General features: G+C 44.4%; 1 protein-coding gene and 1 long non-coding RNA gene across 6 annotated transcripts in view; one reads left to right on the plus strand and one right to left on the minus strand.

Moving 5' to 3' along the window:
- Positions 1-5,541: 5,541 nt before the first annotated feature.
- On the minus strand, positions 5,542-14,185 carry LOC131833896 (uncharacterized). Of its 2 annotated transcripts, XR_009354678.1 has the most exons (4): positions 14,049-14,185; positions 13,395-13,673; positions 6,587-8,093; positions 5,542-5,827 (listed from the first exon to the last, which is right to left on the minus strand). It is a non-coding gene; the product is annotated as an uncharacterized LOC131833896 (long non-coding RNA). The 2 variants fall into 2 exon arrangements; XR_009354677.1 differs by lacking the exon at positions 14,049-14,185 and having other exon boundaries at positions 13,395-14,042.
- Positions 6,716-23,171, plus strand: part of C6H6orf89 (chromosome 6 C6orf89 homolog) — a 48,858-nt gene continuing 32,402 nt past the window's right edge. Inside the window, exon 1 of one of the 4 annotated variants that reach the window (XM_059177793.1) lies at positions 6,716-6,841. In XM_059177793.1, coding sequence (XP_059033776.1) covers positions 6,840-6,841 — 2 coding nt within the window. In that variant the 5' untranslated portion in view covers positions 6,716-6,839. Of the gene's footprint in view, positions 6,842-7,248; positions 7,368-14,174; positions 14,306-15,402; positions 15,427-23,171 lie in introns of those variants that run through there. The other 3 variants (XM_059177794.1, XM_059177792.1, XM_059177795.1) reach the window with 3 other exon arrangements.

Below are 23,171 nucleotides of genomic sequence, written 5' to 3' on the forward strand. Positions count from 1 at the left end.
GAGGCAAAGTAGAGGTCCTGCGAGGTTTGGAGGAAGGACGAGAAGGAAATGGGGTAAGTAATCACATGTTTTAGATGCTTTGCACACTCGGTAATAATGATGTTAGCCAATGAATTCTTACTTTATGTCAGGCATCGAGTTAAGCACTCGTGTGTACTTTCACATGGTTAAAATCAAACACAAATGGCGACCAAACTTGAAAATCTCCTGAGCAGGCAAACTAGTTTAGTCATATAAGCAAATCTTAATTTAGCTTGTTCTGTATAATAAGCAAAACTTATCTTGGACCACTTCTTGTTAACGCCTCTGGATATCAAAAAGGAAACTTAAAAATGTTCTCAAAATGGATGTGAAATAACTTCTTGTAACTCATCCCCATCACTAGGGAAACTCTGATATTGTAACAGATCTGAAGAGTAAAAAGCCACTGCCTGCTCTCATGATATGAAGTTCTTCATGATAATATACCTCTGAACCTCTCATCCCATATTCAGTTTGAGTGGTTCCAGTTTGCAAACTATTTTTTGTGCATGATGAACTTTTCCTAATTACTATTTCAGTGGTGCAGTGGTTTTTCTTCTGCTATTTCTGAACTTTTGACAACACTTCAAAACCTTATGAGATAGCTATTACTATTATCTTTTTCCTTTAAGGAAACCGAATCTTACAAAGCTTAAGTAACTTGCGCAAAGTACTACAGCTGTGAGCCCCCGTGTTTAACCACAGTTCAACCTTAGCTCCCTAGTTGTCCGGTAGGAATAAGGGTATATTCAATGTCGATTCAATGTCGTAAAGATCAAATTGGACAGTGAGCAAGCCGGGCCCCCTCCATCTCTGTCCCCTTCTCGCAGAGTACTAAGAATAAGGTGTTCAGGTTTGTCAAATGAATAATGGACAGAAAGTGACATTTTAAACTGACAAGTGCTGGGTAATGTATGGTGTAATAAATTTTACACCCTCTGCAGTCTTGTGTTCATGTCCACTTTGTGGTCCTTGAGCTGGACAGAAAAGTGATCATCATTCGTCTCTTCTGTCCTCTGTTATTTGAGTTCCCTTTCTCTGGGCCTTGTGTAGTTCCTTACTATATATTTTGTAAGGCTTAGGGCACAGTGAGAATGCACTAGGATTATACACAAGAATAGGTCAGTGTCTTGCTGTCTCATTCCAAAGCCCTTCCTCAAGAGACTCAGTATTTGTTGGCCTTTTTGTCCCCAAGAGAACATTGGATGACTACACGGAAGAACTGACAAAGATTTCGTTTCTGAGTTATAACCAATAGTCCACATGAAATTACTCAGAGTAGCTTATATGTACTTCATCTAGTCTGTTAATCTTAGTGTGTCTTCTGAAGAAATGTGCTTTATTAAAAACAAAATTATAAACTTCTACAGAAACATTACTTTTTGGGCTAGAGAACTGAAGATCATCCTCTTTCTCCTCCCTATAAAGGATACATCATCAAGACCTGTCAATTTTTTTTCCCCAAGATAACCCAAAGTATATTCCTTCCTTCCTAGTCCCACTGATGTTTCAGACCTTTAACATTAGGATTATTTTAGAAGCCCCCTTGTAGGGTTCCCTGCCTTTTGGCTTTTCCCCCATAACCCATCCTAAGCACACACAGCAGCAGCCAAAGCTGTCCTCCCAAGTTATAGTATGTCACTTCTTTGCCACAAAATGTTAAATGGCTTCCCTATGCCTATTAAAATAAAGTCCCAGATCACTTGGCCTGGGTTTGAAGGCCCTTGGTCACTGGCCCCTCAATGGCTTCCCCAGCCTGATTTCCTACCATTTCATCCATGTCTTAACCAACTATACCACCCAGGCGTCCCTTATTTCATCCATGTCTTAAATGTGCCAGGGGCATTCCCATTTCAAGGCCTTTCCTCAGGCCATTCCTTTCCTTGCAAAGCTTCCCAAACCTCACCCATGCCTTTGTCCCAAGTCCTTCAGGAAACCTCTCTTCCCTTCCTGTCTCTAAGTAGACTTTCTCCCATCTTGGTTTTTAATCCTGTGCCACCTTTCAGATTTATATGGCCATAATAGAACTCTGATCATGTCACAACCCTGCTCAAAAACCTTCAGTGGCTCCCCACCACCCACAGATCAAAAGTCTTAGCATCAAGTTCTTTCTGGCTATGCCAAGCTGATCTTTAAACATTGTTTCTTCTTCTATAAGTAGCCTTGGCCTCACTCAGATTAACATTCTCGGTTCTCCAGATGTTCTCTTATCTTCCCTCCTCTGAATCTTCTTACTCCCATATCTTAATGCCTGAAATTTCCATTCTCAGCCTCCAATGTCTGAATCCTTACAGCCACTTCCAAGATCTCTTTTCTCCCTAAATCTTTTCCTGGAGCACCTACCAGCCACTATGCACTGAGGAAAATAAAGACGAGTCACAGACATTGTGCGGCCCCAAAGGAACTCACATCCTACGAGAGACAAATACAGCTACAAGGAAGTGGAATGAGAGTTATAATAAAGAAGCACATGGTACTTCCTGACCTCTGGTTGTTCCAGAGCTGGCTTTGCATAGTCAGAGATTTTTCTGAGAGTGATAAACTGAGCTGAGATCTGGAAAATGGTAGAGTTGGCCAGAAGCCAGGAGAGTTCTCTTTGTACATCTGAAACTTTATAAAGAGCTTGGGAAGTCAGTTTTTCTTGGGCCATCCTGGAGCTGAGTGTGAGGGAATCATAGAGGATCTTAGAACTTGATTCTGAGGCAATAGGGACATGTGAAGTGGAAAAATCAGATTTTGTACATTGAAAGTTGTCACTCAGGCTGTGGTATGGAGACTGGCAGGAGGGGCCAGCAAAAAATGGGCTTTCTTGAGCCTGTGGGCTCCCCAGAGTCTTTTTTTTAAAAGATTTTATTTATTTATTTGACAGATAGAGGTCACAAGTAGGCAGAGAGGCAGGCAGAGAGAGAAGGGGAAGCAGGCTCCCTGCTGAGCAGAGAGCCCGATGCGGGGCTCCATCCCAGGACCCCAGGATCATGACCTGAGCCGAAGGCAGAGGCTTTAATCCACTGAGCCACCCAGGCACCCCTCCCCAGAGTATTTTTAAGATTTCATTTATTTGATGGGGTGCCTGGGTGGCTCAGTCATTAAACGTCTTCTTTTGGCTCAGGTCATGATCCTAGGGTCTGGGATTGAGCTCCATGTCGGGCTCACCACTCTGCGGGGAGACTTCTTCTCCCTCTACCATTCTCCTACTTGTGTTCCCTCTCTTGCTGTGTCTCTCTCTGTCAAATATATAAATAAAATCTTTAAAGAAAGATTTTATTTATTTCAGAGAAAGAGAGAGCTTGAGCGGTGGGAAGGAGCAGAGGGAGCAACAGACTCTGCTGAGCAAGGAGCCTGATGTGGGGCTCCATCGTAGGACCCTGAGATCATGACCTGAGCTGTGAGGACAGATGCTTAAGCACCTGTTATTTGAGACACCCCAGAGTATTTTAAGTAAAAATTTAAATTCTGAATACATTCAGAAAAATGGACAGATCCTGTGTGTAACAGTTCAATTAATTATTATGAAGTAAACCCACCACTAAATCAAGAAATGTTTCCAACTCCAGAGAAGCTCCCCCTCCCAATCAGTACCCCTTCCCTGATGAAGGTAACCACTTTCTAAGTCCATAGATTATTTTTCTCTGTTTTTGAAATTTACATAAATGAAGTCATGAAGTATTTTTTGTGTGTCTGTCTTCTTTTGCTTATCATTTTTGCAAGCTATTACCATATTGTATGCAGTGGCTGTGTAGTATTCTGTTGAATGAATATACTACATGCCTTACACATTTCATTCCTTTTATTTTATTATTATTATTTTTTTTAAGTAGGCTCCGTGCCCGGCATGGAGCCCAGTGCAGGGCTTGAACTCATGATCCTGAGATCAAGACCTGAGCTGAGATCAAGAATCAGTTACTCAACTGACTGAGCTACTTAGGCGCCCCTATACATTCTATTCTTAATGGGCATTTGGAATATTTCCAGATTGTGTCTATGACAAACGGTGCTGCTATGAATATTTTTGTATGTATCTTGGTGCACTGTATGAGAATTTTTTGGAGCATATTTGTAGTAGAATTGCTGGGCCATAAGTTATATGTATATTGTAATTAACAGTTAACCAGACTGTTTTCCTAAATGGCTATAGCAATTTACATCCCTACCATCAGCATGTGATTTGCTTTGCTCCACTTCCTCATCAACACCCACTGTTGCTAGTAATTTCCATTGAAGCAATTTTGGAGCGTATATAAGATCTCATAGTCATTTCCCTAACAACTAATGATTAGTGAAGTTGAACACTTTTTTTTTTACACATGTATTTGCCATTTAGGTGTCCTCTTTTGTGGTATTATCTTTCTGTGTTCAGATCTTCTGCTCATTCTTCTATTTGGCTGTCCAGTTGTCTTTTTTCTTATTGGTAGTTCTTTATGTATTCTGGATGCAAGCTCTTTGTTGGTTTCTTTCATTCTATAGGTTATCTTTTTCGTTCTCTCAATTGTGTCTTTTAGTGATCAGAGGTGGGTTTTGTAAATTTAATGTGGTCCACTGTGTTTTATCTCTTACAGAACATCTCAATTCTGACTAGCCACATTTAAGTACTCAGTAGTCACTTGTATGGCCATGGTATTGGACAGAGCTGCTCAAAAGTTTTCTTGTTTTGCTTTTCTCATGTAAAGCTATAATGCTCATAGAACTTATGTTGGTGTGTGGTGTGATTTGGAGTCACGTTTCATTTTTTCCTATATGGATATACAACTGACCAAAAGCTATTTATTTATTTATCAGAACTATTTGTTGAAAGCATTATCATTTCCTCATTCCTCTGTTGTACCTCTCTGTCTTAAAGCATGTGTCTATAGATGCGTGGTTCTCATTTTGGTCTCTCTGTTCTGCTTAATTAGTTTCCCTATCCCTGCATCAGTATCACACTGCCTTTATAGTTAGCTTTATTAGTCTTGTTATGTCCCCCAAAATGGGTCCTTGATTAAAGGAGCGAGACTGAAAAAAAAAAAAAAAAAAAAAGGAGCGAAACTGATGTAAAGCGAAGGTTAAGCAGATTTATTTCTCACCAAGCATCAAGAATCATATTGACCGGCCAGGGCTGCGCCTCTTACAGAGAGGGGTGACCCTTCTCTGTTTCACAGACTAGCTTTTAAAGGGCAAAGGCCATGCGGTCGGGCCTGGCCACACACAGGTGGCCAATGAGATTGTAACACACACAGGAAACCCCACAGAGATGCTAGGTGACCAACTGAATTACAATTTACCCTAGTAGACATTTGAATCAGCCTATCACCTTGGTCAGAATTGGCGCCCAAAAGGTGCCCAAAGGGTGGGGCCCATACTCCTTGGTAACTAGGGAGACAGTATGCATCTCCCCACTGATCAGTAGTCTCCACCTGGCCTGACTCACCCTTGTATTCGGGCTTTGTTACCTGGAGCTGGTTTCTGGGACTTGTTTTTAAGTCGGTCCCCTGGGGGAAGGGGAGCAGGAACAGTTTAAGGGTTAAACAAGGTGGTTGTTTAACCTCAATGGAAGTCTCTGGTTAAATAGGTCCTTACAGTCTGGACTCAGTAGCATTTTGATTGCAGCTCTCTAAAAGAAAGCATTTAGGATCTTGGCACTAAAGACAGGGCAAAATAAGGAACCTGGGTTCAAACTGTGACCACAACACCCTTTGTGTAATCTTGAGCAAATTAACCTTTCCATAAACCTCAGCTTGGTTGGTATGAGATAAATGTTGTTGGGCATCAAGAAGGAAGAATTTACTTTGCACTTCAAGGTTCTTCCAGCTGGACAAAGAATCAAATTGACCTGCAAAATAATTAATAGAGGAAAATCAAATTTAGTTTCATATATGCAGGGCGCGCGCGCGCGCACACACACACACACACACACACACTCCAAAGACAGCCAACATAAGGCTTATAGGAGACAACCTGACCTAAGGAGAGGGGCAAGGATCTGGGGCTACAAAGAAGAGAAAGGCCCCCTTCTTATTAGCAGGAAGGTGAGAGGAGTTGTTTGAAAAACAAAAGTCGTCCTGTAAATTTCTCAGGTAAAGAGGAATCTGCGTTAATAGCTATCTTCTTGCTACAGGCAGGCAGTTGATGGGGAAAGTGGAGAGCTTTTCCTAAAAGTGTTGGATTCTAATTGCTTTTGGTTCAAAATAATCATAATGCTAAATTCCCCCATCCTGGGGTGGCCTGACCTTGGCCCGTACAGAAACTATTTATATGATAGAGTAGTTGAGTTGATTTCACGAATACAAAGGGCTTGGCAATGTCTGGCAGAGTAAGCATCAATAAATATTCAGGAGTGGACTGAATGTGTGTTAATTTGAGTGATTGTTTGTCTTTGTTTTAAACGAAGAGCTCCCGGAGACTTGCCCCCCCAATTACCTAACCCTCCCACTCCCGCCCCTTAGTGCCTAACACGCTGCTCGGCACGTAGTAGGGGCCTCAATAAAAGCTTGTTGAACGGGATCAGCGCAGCTGCGAAGCCCTGGTTGAGCGCAGCCAGAGGACAAACCCTGGCATGCAATGAAAAGAACCCGCACTGCAAGAACCTTACGCCAGGGGGAGCAGGGGCCAGTGCCCTCCAGATATCGCGGGAGTTTGCGCGCGCGCTCGGCAACGTCACGGGTTCTGTTTCTGACGGAAGCGCGGGGCGTGAAGAAGGAGCTTCCCTAGGGCGCGCGGCCTCGCGGTGGCGCGGGAGTTGCTTCCGGGTTGCGTGCCCGGAAGCAGGAATTGTCCGCTTATCCTCCTCGCCCGGCGGCCGCTGTCCCCAAGGCGGGGGGAGCCCGAGAGGGCGCGGGCCCCGCATGTGAGTGACTGGGGCCCGAGGCCGGGAGGGGGGAGGCCGCGCAGTGACAGCCTCGCCGCCGGGTCCGTCTGTGACATCCTCGCGCAGCCCGTTGCCCCTGCGCAAGGCCATTTCTTGAGCCTCAGGTGTTTCGCAGACTGCCTGCACCCCCGGCAACTTTCCCCTCATACCACCGCCCCCTCCCCCCAAGTCGAGGTTGACTCCTTTAAGATCTCTTTTCTTTCTTTGGCTCCGAGAGGCCGAGCAAAGTGAGGTCGACTCTGCTTGAACCTGTTTGGCAGGCATCACGTTGGTGTCCAAAACACGATTGGCGCCTCGAAGTCTAGATTTCACTGCCCTTTTGACGGACTTCTGATTTTTCTTGTATATTGGGAGTAGATTCCTCGCCCCTCTTCGAAACATCTTTTTGTAATTGTTACCGGTGGAAGCTTGCCCTGTGTCAATGGAAGGCCCTCTTCTTGGATTCCCCACAAGAGATTTAATACATGAGGATCCGCAGTGTGGAATAAAGACAATGAGAAGAAAGGTAGTAAGCACAAAGCGGTTTATTAAAGGACAGTACACTCAGAATGGAGTGGGCAAGTCTGGGGTTGGCAACTGCCCCGAGGCTACCAGTTTTTTTCCTTTTTAAGTAAGCGGAGTCCTAAGGACAAGGTAGTCTTTAATGGAGACTCCTCCTACCGGTGGGGAGGGAGAACTTTTGCCCTACAAGGTTCCTGCTGGACCGGTCTTCGCTGTCTTCCCTTACGCGGGGTGGGGGGGCAATTCTGAATGCAAACGTAATATAATAAATTCTGGGGTTACCCTGGGGCAGAAGTTGAACAGCGGAGCACAAGCTCTGCACCTGCTGCTCTTGGTCTTGTAGTCCTGGAAAGTTGGAAACCACAAAACCAAGATGTTTGCCCTCAGGTCTCTAAATGTAACCCATTTATTGCTGCCCTTGCCTCCAGCTCGTATGTAATAGCCTACTCTGCCATTCCCCCTTCAAAGACGAGGTCCTGAAATCTTTTAAGTTGGGGGCCGAACTCAATCTTCTGTAGTTGCTTCCTTCAGAACACGGCAATGTTTTCATTAGAGTCCTAATTTTTGCTCTCTGGGGCATCAGGCAGTGGTATGAGATTAAGGCGGAGCGGGGGCTTGTGTCTTGGTCTTAGAAGGCTTGACTACTCTGGTCCAGGGGCTATGGTAGTTTTGATGTTCACTTGATAGGGGCTGATACCCTTGTTGCAGTAAGAGCTGAAGTTGGACCTGTCTAACATGAAAGGAGATGAGCTGCATTAAAAGGTGAAGAAGACACAGTCCAAAAAACAAAAGAAGGATCATGCAAAGGAGAGGTCCTGTGAAGAAGGGAAATATCCATGACCTAAGACCAAAAGAAAGGAGGCGGTGGATGTACCTGATAGGAGATGGGAAGTCTTTTAATACTTCTTGAACAAACCCATTGTTTGACATAAAAACATTATTCTTAAGCTAATGCACATATACCGCCTTGGGCAGAAGCAAGGATATTTAATACCCTTTGATTTTGGAGGACTACCCCTGAGTTGGTGGTCTAAGGTTGCCAAGACTTGCATACTTTTTTTAATGGATTTGCCTAATTCTTTTTTTTTTTTTAAGATTTTATTTATTTATTTATTTGACAGAGATCACAAGAAGGCAGAGAGGTGGGCAGAGAGAGAGAGGAAGGGAAGCAGGCTCCCTGCTGAGCAGAGAGCCCGATGCAGGGCTCTATCCCAGGACCCTGGGATCATGACCTGAGCCGAAGGCAGAGGCTTTATTCCATTAAGCCACCCAGGCGCCCCAGATTTGCCTAATTCTTGAGAGAATTGGGAAGAAAGGACAGTCCTAGTGATCCCTGTGGCCGATCCTGTGGCTGTTTCCAGGAGGGTCCCTAGTAAGAGGAGTGTAAGGACTTCCTGCTTTGGATATGGATGTTTCAGTTACAAAAGAGTGGAAAACTCTTTGAGTACTTCCTATGAGGGTTACATCTGGAGCCAACCAGGTAAAAGAACAAATGCCCTTACATCCATTTGGAAGGGCTAGGTATGTCTGAGTTACACAGAGTCCCTTCTGAGGATGCAGGTAAGCCTTGGTTAGGATAGGAAATAGGGCGCCTGGGAGGTGCAGTTGGTTGAGCGTCATACTCTTGGTTTTGGCTCAGGTAGTGATCTCAGGGTTGTGAGATAGAGCCCTGCACTGGCTCCATGCTCCGCTGAGTCTGCTTGGGATTCTCTCTCCCTCTGTTCCTCCTCCCCTCCTCAACTCAAATAAATAAATCTTTCAGAGGGGAGGGGGAAGAAAGAAAATAAAGGGACTTCCTCGGAGGGAGTTCTCCAATGTCCAGCAGTGGCCCTAAAGGGAACTGAAACCAATATGAAGGCAGGCAAGGGGTAATGACTAGATGTACAGTTGTGATGGGCTGTTCAGAAAAGAGGTTTGGCAGTGAGGATTCCAGAATATGTTCTAGGAATTTTTCCAGTGGGAGATAGGGCTGTTGGTAGGTTGTGTTGAAGAAGGAGATTACTTGGGCTGATAGATGGCCCTGACATTATTGAGACATGGTGGACCCAATGGGGGGCTTGATGGTGAATTTTGGGGGAAGGTTAAAAGTGGGGTATTTTAGGGGTGCCTGGGTGGCTCAGTGGGTTAAGCCACTGCCTTCGGCTCAGGTCATGATCTCAGGGTCCTGGGATCGAGTCCCGCATCGGGCTCTCTGCTCAGCAGGAGCCTGCTTCCTCCTCTCTCTTTCTGCCTGCCTCTCTGCCTACTTGTGATCTCTCTCTGTAAAATAAATAAATAAAATCTTTAAAAAAAAAAAAAAAAAAAAGTGGGGTATTTTAACAGTGTTAAAGTAGTGATCAGAAACACTTTCCCACTTTCCCTGCTGAAGTTAGGTTGAAATGCAAGGCACTGAGAAAAGGGAATAGAACCTACTGGAGTCTCAGATGATGAGCTAGCACTAACATAGATTGGGAAGGTCATATTAAAAAGTTTGAGTTGAGTATACAGCAGTCCCACAATAGCAGGTATTGGGAGGGGCCTCTGAGCATTTAGGATTTTTCTGCTATGTTCTGTGACCTTTCTTTGGAGGTTTCTTGCACTTACAGGGGGCAACAAGGTCCATGTTTGTGTCCAAAGACAGGTATAGGTGGAACTAGTGGTGCTCTTGTTGGTGGCCCACAATGAAGCAGGTACAGGAATTATAGTGGCTAAGTGGGGTCCCACACATATCCAGCAAGAGGAATTGGTGGTGTTGAGATAGCACTTAAAAGTGTAAGTGATGGGTCTAAGGGGTTAGAAAGTTGCATTCTTGTGTGGTCCAGGGCAGTGTGAGAATTATCAGGCAGAAGAAGTGAATGTGGTCAAAGAGGTACCCATGGATTTCTTTAAGGGTATAGTCTTAGAAGTCCCCTGGAGGAACTTTGACCACACTAAGGTATTGGATATAACAGAATAGAGGATTTTAGGACTTATCTGAGATGGCCCCTTTTTGAAGAGTATGTTCAGAGGCATCAGGGTCATCCTCTTCGTTAGAGGTCAAAGCAGGCTTGACTGGGAGAGATGGATCCAACTGGCAGTTTCTGGGACCTTGATGACTGATATAGGGTAGGGCTGAATAAAAGAAGAGTAGAGGGTCCCTTCCATAAAGGAGTTAGTTGGGATCCAGGAGATCCATCTTTCCAGGATTTAATTAGGACCTCATCTTCTGGTTGGAGTGGGGAGGTTGGGTTTCAGTGGTGTGGCTTTGGTAGGATCTGTTTTTCCCATAGAGCCTCTCGAAGGCACTAACTGAATAGAGCCCTGTCCCAAGAACAGATGAATTTTAGCTTGGTGAGTTGGCTATTCACTCCCATAACCAGACAGGAGCTGAAGGAAAGCTTATACATAAAAGAGGTTAAGATAGAGTAGGTGGCTCCCGTGTCCAAAAGAAAATTAATTGTCCTACTTGCCACATCAAGGGTCACCTGAGTCCCATTGCAGTGATGGAAACAGTGAGTTGGGGAGCCTATTGGTGCCCTAGGGCTCCTCAGAGTGACAGCTAGTGGGGATGGTGGTGACAGAAGGGATTCTGAACCTCTGGTTCTCCCACTAGAGGGGCAGTCTCTCCTCTAATGTCCCATTTGAGGACATTAAGAACAGGCCATGTTATAGACTTAGGGACATTCATCTCTCCAGTGTCCCTTTTTGCAATGGTAGCAGGCTCCTTTTGGTGTCTCCCTTTTGAGGGGGGTGACCCTAAGGTGATGACTGCTGTTGCAAGGCCACCAGGAATTGAGCCTGTCTCTGATCCTTATGTTTTTCTTTTCCCTTTTTTTCCCTCCTGGTCCCAGCTATAGAACACCAAATTGATCACCTTAAGGAGTTCAGAGCTTGGGATGTCTCGCCTTAGGGATAACTTTTGGAGTTTCTTCCTTACATTGGGGGTGGTCTGAGTGAGGAGTCGGCCATTAAGAACTGTAAGAACTGGGATCAAGGTTGGTTTGTTTAGTTAGTCTCTCTTAGTCTTTCCATAAAGGCTGCAGTGTTTTCTTCCTTTCCCTGGTTTATGAGAGCCAGCTTATTATAATTAATTGGCTTTGATTGGCATCTTTTCATTCCATTTGTTAGATAGATTGTAAGATGGTCTCGGGACCATTGTCCTTGTAGAGTCTCATAGTTCCGGCGAGGATCTGTGACTGGCACCGCCATGGTATCTGGCAGAACTGTGAAGTTTATCCCCAAATTGGGTGGCAGGCTCCCCAATTCCATCTCAGTCTGCCTTGGAGAGAGTCTGATTGAGAATGACCACTGTGTCCTTCAGGACAGATCAAAAATTAGTGCCAAACTGATATGTAAGTGTCAGGGTCCACAGAAAAATCTCCCAAGTCCTTTTGGACTTGGTGGAGAACACTCATAGAGAATGGAGTTTGCACCCACATGGTGGTTCCAGTTGGACCAGCCATTTCCTGGAAGGGACACAGAATTGGAATGGGCTTATTAGGACCTGAGGGGGTTGGTGGTCCCAGATATGGGGATACTGGATCATTGTTTTTGGGCTATGGTAGGGTTTGGTGGGGCAGTGGGGCTTGGGAAACCTCCTCTGACGGTGGGGAGGGGGCTTACGGCTTGGGTCTGTGAGGAGAACTAAAGAGGACAGCTCAATATTGCAGGTTTTGAAAAGCCTAGGATTTGTTTAAGGAACATGAAGTCTTAGATCTAAAGGATCTGAGACCTCTGTCCTTAGTCTCTACAAGAGAGGTCTAGCTATAAGATGGTGTTAAAAGATTTTTTCTTAAGAGAGCAAGAGAGAGAGCATTAGCAGGGGAGAAGGCCAGAGGGAAAAGGAGAAGCAGACTCCCCGCTGAGCAGGGAGCCTGATGTGGAGCTCGATCCCAGGACCCTGGAATCATGACCTGAGCTGAAGGCAGATGCTTACTGACTGAGCCACCTAGTAAGATGGTGTTATAATCCATTGTCCTATTGGGGGGCCCCGTTGCCCCATCTCTTCGTTTATATTGGGGCCATGCTGTATGCAGAAAAGATGAACGGTTTCCTCTTTAAAGTTTGGGGGTCAGACATTCCAGTTAGCAAGGAAGCATTCCGGGTACATCTGACAACCAGTTTCCCAGTTTCCCATCTGTAAGGGGATAGCAAAGAAGAAGAAGTGGACACAATATTCCAAGAATGTCCCCATTGGAATGTTGTGTATCTGGAAGGGAGATGGCCTTCTTCCGTGCCTTTTTTTTTTTTTTTAAAGATTTTATTTATTTATTTGACAGAGAGAGAGAGATCACAAGTAGGCAGAGAGACAGGCAGAGAGAGCGAGGGGGAAGCAGGCTCCCCACTAAGCAGAGAGCCCGATGCGGGGCTCGATCCCAGGACCCTGGCTTTAACCCACTGAGCCACCCAGGTGCCCCTTTCCTCACTGCTTTGAAGAGCAACCCCGAGGGTGTCCCCCTAGGAGAGGCCCACTTCCTTAATTAATATTACTATAGCCTCTCGTTTCTTTATGCCTCCTCGCAATTGATGTGCCCATGAGGGAGGGCATTGGTATATTTTATGGTTCCTCTCCCCGAGTGCCAGGATATGTGCCCTGGCCCTCAACATCTATGTAGTTCCATTTACGGATTTCATCCCAGGGTATTAACTTGAGTTTGAGTAGGTACAAAGATTTGCCCTTGCCTTATTGGAAATAAACTTCCACACGATACCGTGATAATCATGCACCCACCTGGGATTTAAGTTTTAGAGGTTGATTGATTGAAACCATCGTTCCAGAAAGGGGGTGGGGGGGCACATGAAGAGGTCTGATATGAGGCAACAGAAAAAGTAGAACTCCTGGTTAGATGGATCGTCCAGGAGGCTGAATGAGTATGAGGATGGACGAAACTAGCAGGTGGGACAGCATGTCCTCGGGTTTTGAGGGTCACACAGTGAGTGATGGCAGAAGAGGTGCAGGAAAGGAAGAAATGCAGACAGTAGTAAGCAAATTGCAAAGTGAGTGAGAACTGACATCCGAGAAAGTAAATCAGACATGGGTCCTCTAGCCACATCGGGGTGAGGACTATCTTACCTTGTGCTGGAGTTACCGATGGAAGCTGGTCTTGTGTCAATGGAAGTCTCGGTTCTTGGATTCCCCTCCAAAGATCTATATGAGGATCCGCTCTCGAATAAGGACACTAGGAATGTACCAAGCACAAAGCATTTTATTAAAGAATAGTACACTATCAAGATGGAGGAGAGGGTGATTTGACGACTACCGCAAGGCTGTAGGGAGCACTTCCTTCCTGTGGCGTAGAGCTGTGGAGGAGGTCGTCTTTAATGGAGGTTGCGTCCGACTCTTTAGAGACTCCTACCCGTGCGGAGGGAGAAATTTTGCCTCTAAAAGTTTTCCACCGGAACTATCAAGGCCGCCTGCCCCGCCCCGCCCCCGGGAATTAGGCAGCGGGTGAAACTGCAACGCAAACGCATCACAATGACATTTGGTCTGCTAGCCCGGTAAAGTTGGAAGCCACAGGGTTTGTCTTTGTTTTAGACGAAGAGCACCGGGAGGCTTTAAGGACTTGCCTCTCCCAATTACCGAACCCTCCCACTCCCGTCCCTTAATGCCTAACACGCTGCTCGGCACGTAGTAGGGGTCTTAATAAAAGCTTATTGAACGGATCAGCGCAGCCAGAGGACAGACCCTGGCATGCAATGAAAAGAACCCGCACGGCAAGAACCTTACGCCAGGGGGAGCAGGGGCCAGTGCCCTCCAGATATCGCGGGAGTTCGCGCGCGCGCTCGGCAACGTCACGGGTTCTGTTTCTGACGGAAGCGCAGGGCGTGAAGAAGGAGCTACCCTAGGGTCCGCGGCGTCGCCGGTGGCGCGGGAGTTGCTTCCGGGTTGCGTGCCCGGAAGCAGGAAGTTGTCGGCTTACCCTCCTCGCCGGGTGGCTGCTGTCCCCGCGGCAGGAGGAGCCCGAGAGGGCGCGGGCCCCGCATGTGAGTGACTGGGGCCCGAGGCCGGGAGGGGGGAGGCCGCGCTGTGACAGCCTCGCCGCCGGGCCCGTCTGTGACATCCTCGCGCAGCCCGTTGCCCCTGCGCAAGGCCTTTTCTTGAGCCTCAGGTGTTTCGCAGACTGCCTGCACCCCCGGCAACTTTCCCCTCATACCACCGCCCCCTCCCCCCAAGTCGAGGTTGACTCCTTTAAGACCTTTTCTTTCTTTGGCTCCGAGAGACTGAGCAAAGTGAGGTCGACTCTGCTTGAATCTGTTTGGCAGGCGTCACGTTGGTGTCCAAAACACGATTGGCGCCTCGAAGTCTAGATTTCACTGCCCTTTTGACGGACTTCTGATTTTTTTGTGTATATTGGGAGTAGTCCTCCCCCGCCCCCACCGAACATTTTTTTCTAATAGTTGTTAAGGAATTTTCTTTAAGTGTGGACTTGGTATGTGATAACAGTAGCATCTAGGGTTTCAGAAAGTTGTATGATTTGGTTTATTGACCCGATGAGCTGTTTGTAATCACCTTTTAGTACAAAAATCGTGTTCCGTAGTGTTTTAAGACCGTTAGCCCTGTTGGCGCACCTTTTCATGTTTAAGAGCCTGCACAGCCTTGGTATTCGCGAGTACATTGAAAGTGTACAGTTTACACTGTACATATACATATACATGCAGGTATACATATATGTGTACATATGTACATATACACATCTGTACATATAAAGTGTACACTTTATAATAGAAACTACTCCCGAATACTTACTATTCTGACTTCTTCAGGGTGCTCATTTGGTTGTTCCCATGGTGGAATCTTCTCCCTTAATAAACGTGTGTATTTGAGTTTATCACACTTTTTTTTCTAAAGAACAACGGAAATACAACTTTTGCTACATTGAAGTTTTGACTGAAGTTCACATAGTCCAACTTGCATACCAAAGAGTAACCCTGTTTGCCCTCTTAGGTCTTTCTGCTTTGGACCAAAACAACTTTCAAGACCCACTTTGAATCCTTAGTCCTCTACAGCTGCCCCACAACACCACAGATTGTCTAAATGGGAGGTTCCTAATCTCATCTAAATCCTTCTTAAGTTGATGTATTTTTAAGAATAAGAAGAATAAAAGGTAAAATGAATCAAGTATTAGATCAATTAGTTTGGGAAAAGAATGATCACTTTAGGTCCTTTCTATAAATTTGCTTAGTAGACATTGATCAGTTTTCATGTCCCTGAGGTGAATTTCATGTGTGTTTTTAGTTTCTTCTGTTTCTCCATTATTCTTGCTTTCAAGTGTTAAATAACAAAAATTCAAATGAGCAAATTTAAAGGTATAATAGGCTTTATTAATTCATTAATCAGGCAACATCCTATCTAGCAAGTAGAGGGGAGCTCCTAAGGGGTACAGAAAAGGAAAGGTTTTTATTTATTTTTTAAAAGATTATTTATTTATTTATTTGACAGACATGGATCACAAGTAGGCAGAGAAGCAGGCAGTGAGAAGGAGGGGAAGCAGGATCCTGCTGAGCAGAGAGCCCGATGTGGGGCTCGTTCCCAGGACCCTGGGATCATGACCCCAGCCAAAGGCAGAGGTTTTAACCCACTGAACCACCCAGGCGCCCCTAGGAAAGGTTTTCAAACATTGAGGGAGCACCTGGGGGCCTCAGCTGGTTAAGCATTCAGCTCTTAATTTTGGTTCAGGTCATGATCTCAGAGTTGTGAGATCTATCCCTGTGTTGGGTTCCGCACTCAGCAGGGAGTCTGCTTGAGATTCTCCCACTCCTCCCCCTCCCCCGCCAACGCACGCATGCACGCTCCCTCTCTCCCTCCCTCCCTCTCTCTCTCTCTCAAAATAAATAGGGGATGGGCCTGATGGCTCAGTCCGTTAAGCGTCTACCTTCTGCTCAGGTCATGATCCTAGGGTCCTGGGATCAAGCTCCGAAATCTCCGGGCTTCCTGCTTATCGGGGAGCCTGCTTCTCCCTCTCCAGATTCCCCGTGCTTGTGTTCGTGCTCTGTTAAATAAAAAATAAAATCTAGGGATGCCTGGTTGGCTCAGTGGCTTAAAGCCTCTGCCTTCAGCTCAGGTCATGATCCCAGGGTCCTGGGATCAAGCCCCACATTGGGCTCTCTGCTCAGTGGGAAGCCTACTTTCTCCTCTTTCTGTCTGCCTCTCTGCCTACTTGTGATCTTTGTGTGTCAAATAAATAAATACAATCTTTAAAAAGAAATAAATACGTAAAAATAAAAAGATCTGAAATATAAATAAATAATCTTTAAAAAATAAAGGTAGAGTAGAATAAAGACTTTGTGGGTTTTTTTGTTTTTTGTTTTTTGTTTTTTGGCAAGGTCATTCACCTATGGGAAATGGGAAGAGTTTTATCAGTAAATTTTCTAGCACTGACCAGAAATTCCATGTTGGCTGGTTAAAGTTCTGGGGGGTTTGAAACTGCAGTTAGATTAGGTGTTAAGTTTTGGTTTACTGACTTTACCTAAGGGACACCATTTTGGGCCTGTGATTTTCATCCTCCCCCCCCCCCCTTTTTTTTTTTTTAAGATTTTATTTATTTGGGAAAGAAAAAGCATGAGCAAGGGGAGGAGCAGAAGGAGAGGGAGAAGCAGACACCCTGCTGAGCATGGCACCCCCCGCCAATGTGGGACTTGATCCTTGGATCCTGAGTTCTTGACCTGAGCTGAAGGCAGACACTTAACCAACTGAGCTACCCAGGTGCCCCTGAGATTTTCTTTTCAACAAAAACAATGTAGTGTGAGGAGACATGGAAATAGGTATAATATAGAGTGATTGAGTGTGTTTAAGGTTCAAAGGACAAAAATCAAGGCAGGAATAAGGAGTTCACTCATTGGGAATTTATGGGAGCTAGACTTTGTAGCAGAGGAAATTACTTGTGCAAAAGCAAAAAGATGTGAAATGGTATGGCAGTGAAGCATGTGAAGAAGGAATGAGAAATGAGACTGAACAGGTAAGCAGTTGACCAGGTCATAAAGGGCCAATGCTAAGTAATTTGGGCTTCATCTTAGGACAATTACTAAGTATTAAATTTGGGTATTGGGACACATGTTTTACATTCATCTTTAAAAAACATTTTATAAAATAATGAAAACTCTGAGGCTTAGATTAAGAATTATTTTATAAATATATATCTATATAAATACATAGATTAAGATTTATTTTATAAAATGCTATGGCTACACAGTAGATGGAAGATCAAGTAATTATCCATCTTTTCCCAACTCCATTTGCCTTCTTAACCCATTGTCTACACTGTTGCATAGCAGGTCATGGGGATTCAAGAAAGTTGCTTTATTTTGTTTGTTTGTTTATTTGAGGTAGAGAGAATCTTAAGCAGGCTCCATGCTAGGCCTTGGGTTTTGATCTTGATCTCACAACCCTGAGGAAATGACCTAAGCCAAAATCAACAGTCAGACACTTAACCAACTGTGCCACCCAGGAACCCCCTCAAAGAAGTTGCTTTATTTGTTTACTTATTTTAAAGATTTTATTTGTTTATTTGACAGAGATCACAAGTAGGCAGAGAGGCAGGCAGAAAGAGAGAGGCGGGGAAGCAGGCTCCCTGCCCAGCAGAGAGCCTGGTGTGGGGCTCTATCCCAGGACCCTGGGATCATGACCTGAGCAGAAGGCAGAGGCTTTAAACCCAATGAACCACCTAGGTGCCCCAAGGAAGCTGCTTTAAATAGATGAGTAACATGAACTAATTTGTGTTTCAGAAAAATAATTTGTGGAGAGAGTAGAAGACGGACTGGAGAGGAGAAAGAGGACTGGAAGTGTAGCAATAAAGTATATCTTTGTGATGGTCCATGGGAGAGATATTGAGGGCCTTAACTGCCATTAATGTAGAGCTAAAGGGAAGATGATGAAGGCAACTATACAGGGGGTGGAATTGAGGATTTAGGGATTGGTTCACTGGTGGTGATGAGGAAGGTGGAAGAGAGGTTTTAAATCTGGAGAACTGGTGTTTCTGTTAATTACAAACTAATATAGTAGGAGAAATGGGTTGCAGGGAGGAAAATAGTTTTGGACACATTATATATAAGAGACAGTAGGAAATTTCGGCCATGGTGTCCGGTAGGTAGGTAGATGGATGGGTCTGGAGTTCTGGAAAGTTGTAGACTGGAGAAGAGATTTGGAATCACTAATAGATGGCAGTTAAAGCCATAGACGGGTATGAGAAGGTCAAGGACAGCTGTGATAAATGCCACATTCAGGGGCATAGTCTCTGAGAAAAGAGAAATATGCCAAGGTTTGAGAGCACTTGAGAGAGAAAATAGATAGCAGCAGGTTCTGCAGAGAGGTCAGGTAAAGTGATAGTTGAGAAAACATCCAAAACCTTTGGACTTGGCATGTAGAGAGCCATTGGTGGCCTGAGTGAGAGCATTATTGGTGTGAGCAGGGCAGTATAATTTCAAGAGGTTAGTAAACAAATGGAGATCTGAGAAAAAAGGTGAAGTGATGCCCTCCCCCCATTTTTTTTTTAAAGGAACTTGGCTCAGAAGGGAGGGAGAACATGAGCACTGGAATTCTAGAGAGGAAGGGTTTGTTGTTTTAATGATAGAAACTAGAGAAGGTGAGGATAGGAACAGGTAAAAATAAGTTTTAAAATGGGATGGGGGTTACTGCTTCAAATATATTCCTATCATAAAGGACAAAAAAAAAAAAGGGGGGGGGGCCAAGATCTGTTTTAGATTAAATAGTCCAAAGAGTCATGACAGCTAGTTGTGATTTGTGACTGTTGATTGGATCTTGGGTTTCTAAAAAACTATATAGCCTTTTTTTTTTTTTTAACAGAAATTTGATTATGGTGTGGATATTAATCTTTTATTTTAGTAGGTATGATAATTTTGCTTATTATTAAGTAGAGCAGTGTCCTCGTTCTGAGGAGACGCATGCTGAAACATTTAGAAGTGATTTCATGATGTGTTGCAACTAACTTTTAAATGATTCTGGCAAAAGCAGAGAGGAGACAGATAAAGCAGATTTGGCCAAATGTTAACAGTCTAAGGGAAGGATATACAAGTGTTTATTGTAGTATTTCCGTTTTTCTGGAGGCTTACAATTTTTCAAAAATAAGCAGCTGGAAAAAGTGGAAGAGACATATTTTCAGTGAGCAAAGAAAGTGTCAGACTCATCAAGTTTCACTGGACAGAGGTGTCCAGAAAGAGGACTTAGTCAAGTGATGATAAAACTGCAAAAAAGTAGGTGTGCTTGGGTGGCTCAGTTGTTCAGCAGCTGCCTTCAGCTCAGGTCGTGATCCCAGGGTCCTGGAAAGGAATCCCGTTTAGAGCCTGGTATTGGGCTCCCTGCTCAGTGGGAAGCCTGCTTCTCCCTCTCCCACTCCCACTGCTTGTGTTTCCTCTCTTGCTGTGTCTCTCTCTCTTAAATAAATAAAATCTTAAGAAAAAAAAAACAACTGCAAAAAACTATTCCGTCAGTTGTACATTTTGAGCACTTTTTACATTTTTAATTCCTGCTCTTTTAAATCCCATTGTTTTAATATTCATCGACTATTTTTTCTTTAAATATTGTATTTGTGGGTGCCTGGGTGGCTCAGTGGGTTAAACCTCTGCCTTCGGCTCAGGTCATGATCTCGGGGTCCTGGGATCGAGCCCCACAAGGGGCTCTCTGCTTAGCGGGGAGCCTGCTTCCCTCTCACTCTCAGCCTGCTTCTCTGCCTACTTGTGATCTCTGTCTGCCAAATAAATAAATAAACTCTTTTAAAAAAATACATTTAATAAATAAATAAATATGATGGAGTTTTTTTAGTGGTTTTTATTATACCGAAGGCCGCATTTTTTTCATTTTAGTAGAACTTCTTCAGTTAATGGGAATCCCTGGATAAAATAGAATGGAATTTGTTCATAACGCTAAGGAATGGTTTTATCATACTGCATAGCTAGCACTAAAGAACCTGGTACTGAAAAAAGAAAATTTAGTATCGCTCGGGATATTGTTCCCACTATTGAAGATTATGACATATTTATTTACTTATTCGTTTATTTGACAGAGAGAGATACAGTGAGAGAGGGAACACAGCAAGGGGAGTGAATGGGAGAAGGAGAAGCAGGCTTTCCGCTGAGCAGGGAGCCCGATTCAGGGCTTAGTCCTGGGATCCTGGGATCATGATCTGAGCTGAAGGCAGACACTTAACGACTGAGCCACCCAGGCGCCCCTGGGACATATTTAGATGGGCTTTTGAAACTTTCTTTTTGAAATATAGCATTTTCCCTTTCATGTTTTAGCTAGATGCATCAGAGATGCTAGATGCATCTCAGAGTTGCCTAACTGGCACAGCTGTTTAGTTTGGTAAACCGTGACCCTCCAGGGTGATGTCAAATCAGTGTTTGGGACATATTTATAACTCTAAAGGAATTCTGTATTAGACAGGACAAAGCAGAAGTTGACATTAGGTCTGACCTCTTTTTTTTTTTTCTTTTTTTGAAAGATTTTCTTTATTTGAGAGAGTGAGAGAGAGCACAAGCAGGGGGTGGCGGGGAGGAGATGTAGAGGGAGAGGAAGAAGCAGGCTTCCTGCTGGGACCCCTATGTGGGGCTTGATCCCAGGGTCCTGGGATCAAAGGCGGACGCTTAACTGAGTGAGCCACCCAGGCACCCCTTACTCTGACCTCTTAACCTGTTTTCTACTTTAAATATTTTTGTTGATAAGTTCTGTCAGGGTCATTCTGTCAGCTGTGCCTCTGTCTTTTTCCTAGACTGAGACCCAGAAGGAATTGTGGAGAACATCTCATCAGAGTTGTCAGTGGCTTCCTTCTCTTCCTGAGATGCTCCTTCAGAAGCAAACAGCCTCCTGGCTTACTTCTCCCCTCACTTCCACCCCGGCCTCCCTTGAAAGGAGACTTTCTTAACCTCAGCACTCTTAACAGTTTAAGTGGGACAGTTCTTTGTTATAGGGGGCTGTCCTTGTAGGATGTTTAGTCTTTACCCTCTAGATGCTAATGGTGCCTTTCCAGTTTTGACAATCTAAAATGTCTCCAGGGGCACCTGGGTGGCTCAGTGGGTTAAAGCCTCTGCCTTCGGCTCAGGTCTTGATCCCAGGGTCCTGGGATTGAGCCTCGCGTGAGGCTCTCTGCTCAGCAGGGAGCCTGCTTCCTCCTCTCTCTCTCTGCCTGCCTCTCTGCCTACTTGTGATCTCTGTCTGTCAAATAAATAAAATCTTTAAAAAAATAAAATAAAATATCTCCAGACATTGCCACATGTCCCCTGGGGAACAAACTCTTCCCCAGTGGAGAACTGGCGAAAGCAGTGTCTCCTAATTGGGGGTGTGCCTTTAATCAACAGGGAAGAGTTTGAATACTTCTGCACCTGGATCCCACTCCCAGATGTTCTAGCAGTTCCTTCTGTCCAGGGTGGTGCATGATACCTTGATTTTCATAATTGTGCTGGTGACCCTGCCTGTGCCCTTGCAGGTCTAAGCCACTGTTAGGAGTCAAGCTCACTCTTTGGAACTTCCCTCTGTGGCAAAGCTCATTCCTGCCAGAGTTGGATCTCTCTTTCCTTCTGGAGGTAAAGGAATTGCCATCAAGGCTCAGCTGATTTCAGTCAGTCCCCTCATGCTTGATACATAGCCATGACTCTGTGTTTGATATTTTTTTTTTTAGAGGACAAGATTTTTTATTAGTATTTTTTAATACAAGTCCTTGTGTTGAGGAATTTCAGATCACAGCAAGGAGCTGCTTTGTTAGTATGAAATCCCAACCCAAAGGGGAATTTTTTGTGTATGTTTAATTAACATATTTGCTAGATGCCAGTACCCCTCCAGTGTGACCATAAAAAATGTCTCCAGACTTTCCAAATGTCCCCTGTCCTGAATCACCCCCAGGTGAGGATGACTGGTCTAACCAAAGCCAAAAGGAGGGCTTATTATGAAGATCCCCATATGCTCTTAGAAACTTTATGAAATTATTAGTAATAATCCATCCATAACTTGGGAAGTGTGTCAGAATCTCAAGGAAGAAGGATGTACAGTTGGAAAAAATATATTCAGTATTGTAATATCATTGTATACTTGAATTACAAAGGAAACCCTGTTTTTACAATACAAACTCTGGGTTTGGTGAGATGTTTATGTGTATTAAAAGTAAGCAGAGGTTTACAGAAGGTTGTGAAATTGTCGTCAGAAATTATGGTAGTTAGTTCTCCTCACTTGCGCTTTTGTTCCTTTCAGAGTTCTCCTAAAGGCACAATAATGTGATGTTCTCTGCTGCCTGAGGGCTACCTGTGTGTGCTCCACCTTCCAACACTTTCAGATTTTTTCTCGTATTCTCACTGCTCTCTTTTCTGGCCCTTTACTAAATTTTAATGGATTTTGACTGGATATTATTGGGTAATTAATTATGGTTTGTTTGGACATTATCCTTGCTTGCTTAGAATGTCTGTTAATTTCAACAGAAAAATTCTCTCTGGAATCACTAGTCACAAAATCACGATGTAAAAAATATTATTATAAGTTACTGCTTTATTTTTCCAGGAATCATTGTAGTTTCTCACTTTTCCAGTTCTCAACCACTCAGTTTTGATAATTGAGGGACACGGTATTGTGGTTTCTGTACTGCCAGCTAGGAGCAGGAAAATAGTTGGTAAGGGAGACAGCATGCATCAGGCACACTTGACTTCACATCCCAGCAAGTTATGGAACCTTTCTGAGCTTAGTTTAATATTTGAGAAATGGGATTAATCACACTTACCTTTTGGCAAAACTGAAAGCAAAGAGAGACAAACCAAGGAACAGACTCTTAACTATAGAACAAACTAACGGTTGCCAGAGGGGAGGTTGGTGAGGGAATGGCGGAAATAGGTGAAGGAGATTAAGAGTACACTTACC

Source organism: Mustela lutreola, chromosome 6, assembly GCF_030435805.1.
Source record: "Mustela lutreola isolate mMusLut2 chromosome 6, mMusLut2.pri, whole genome shotgun sequence".
Lineage (NCBI taxonomy): Eukaryota > Metazoa > Chordata > Mammalia > Carnivora > Mustelidae > Mustela > Mustela lutreola.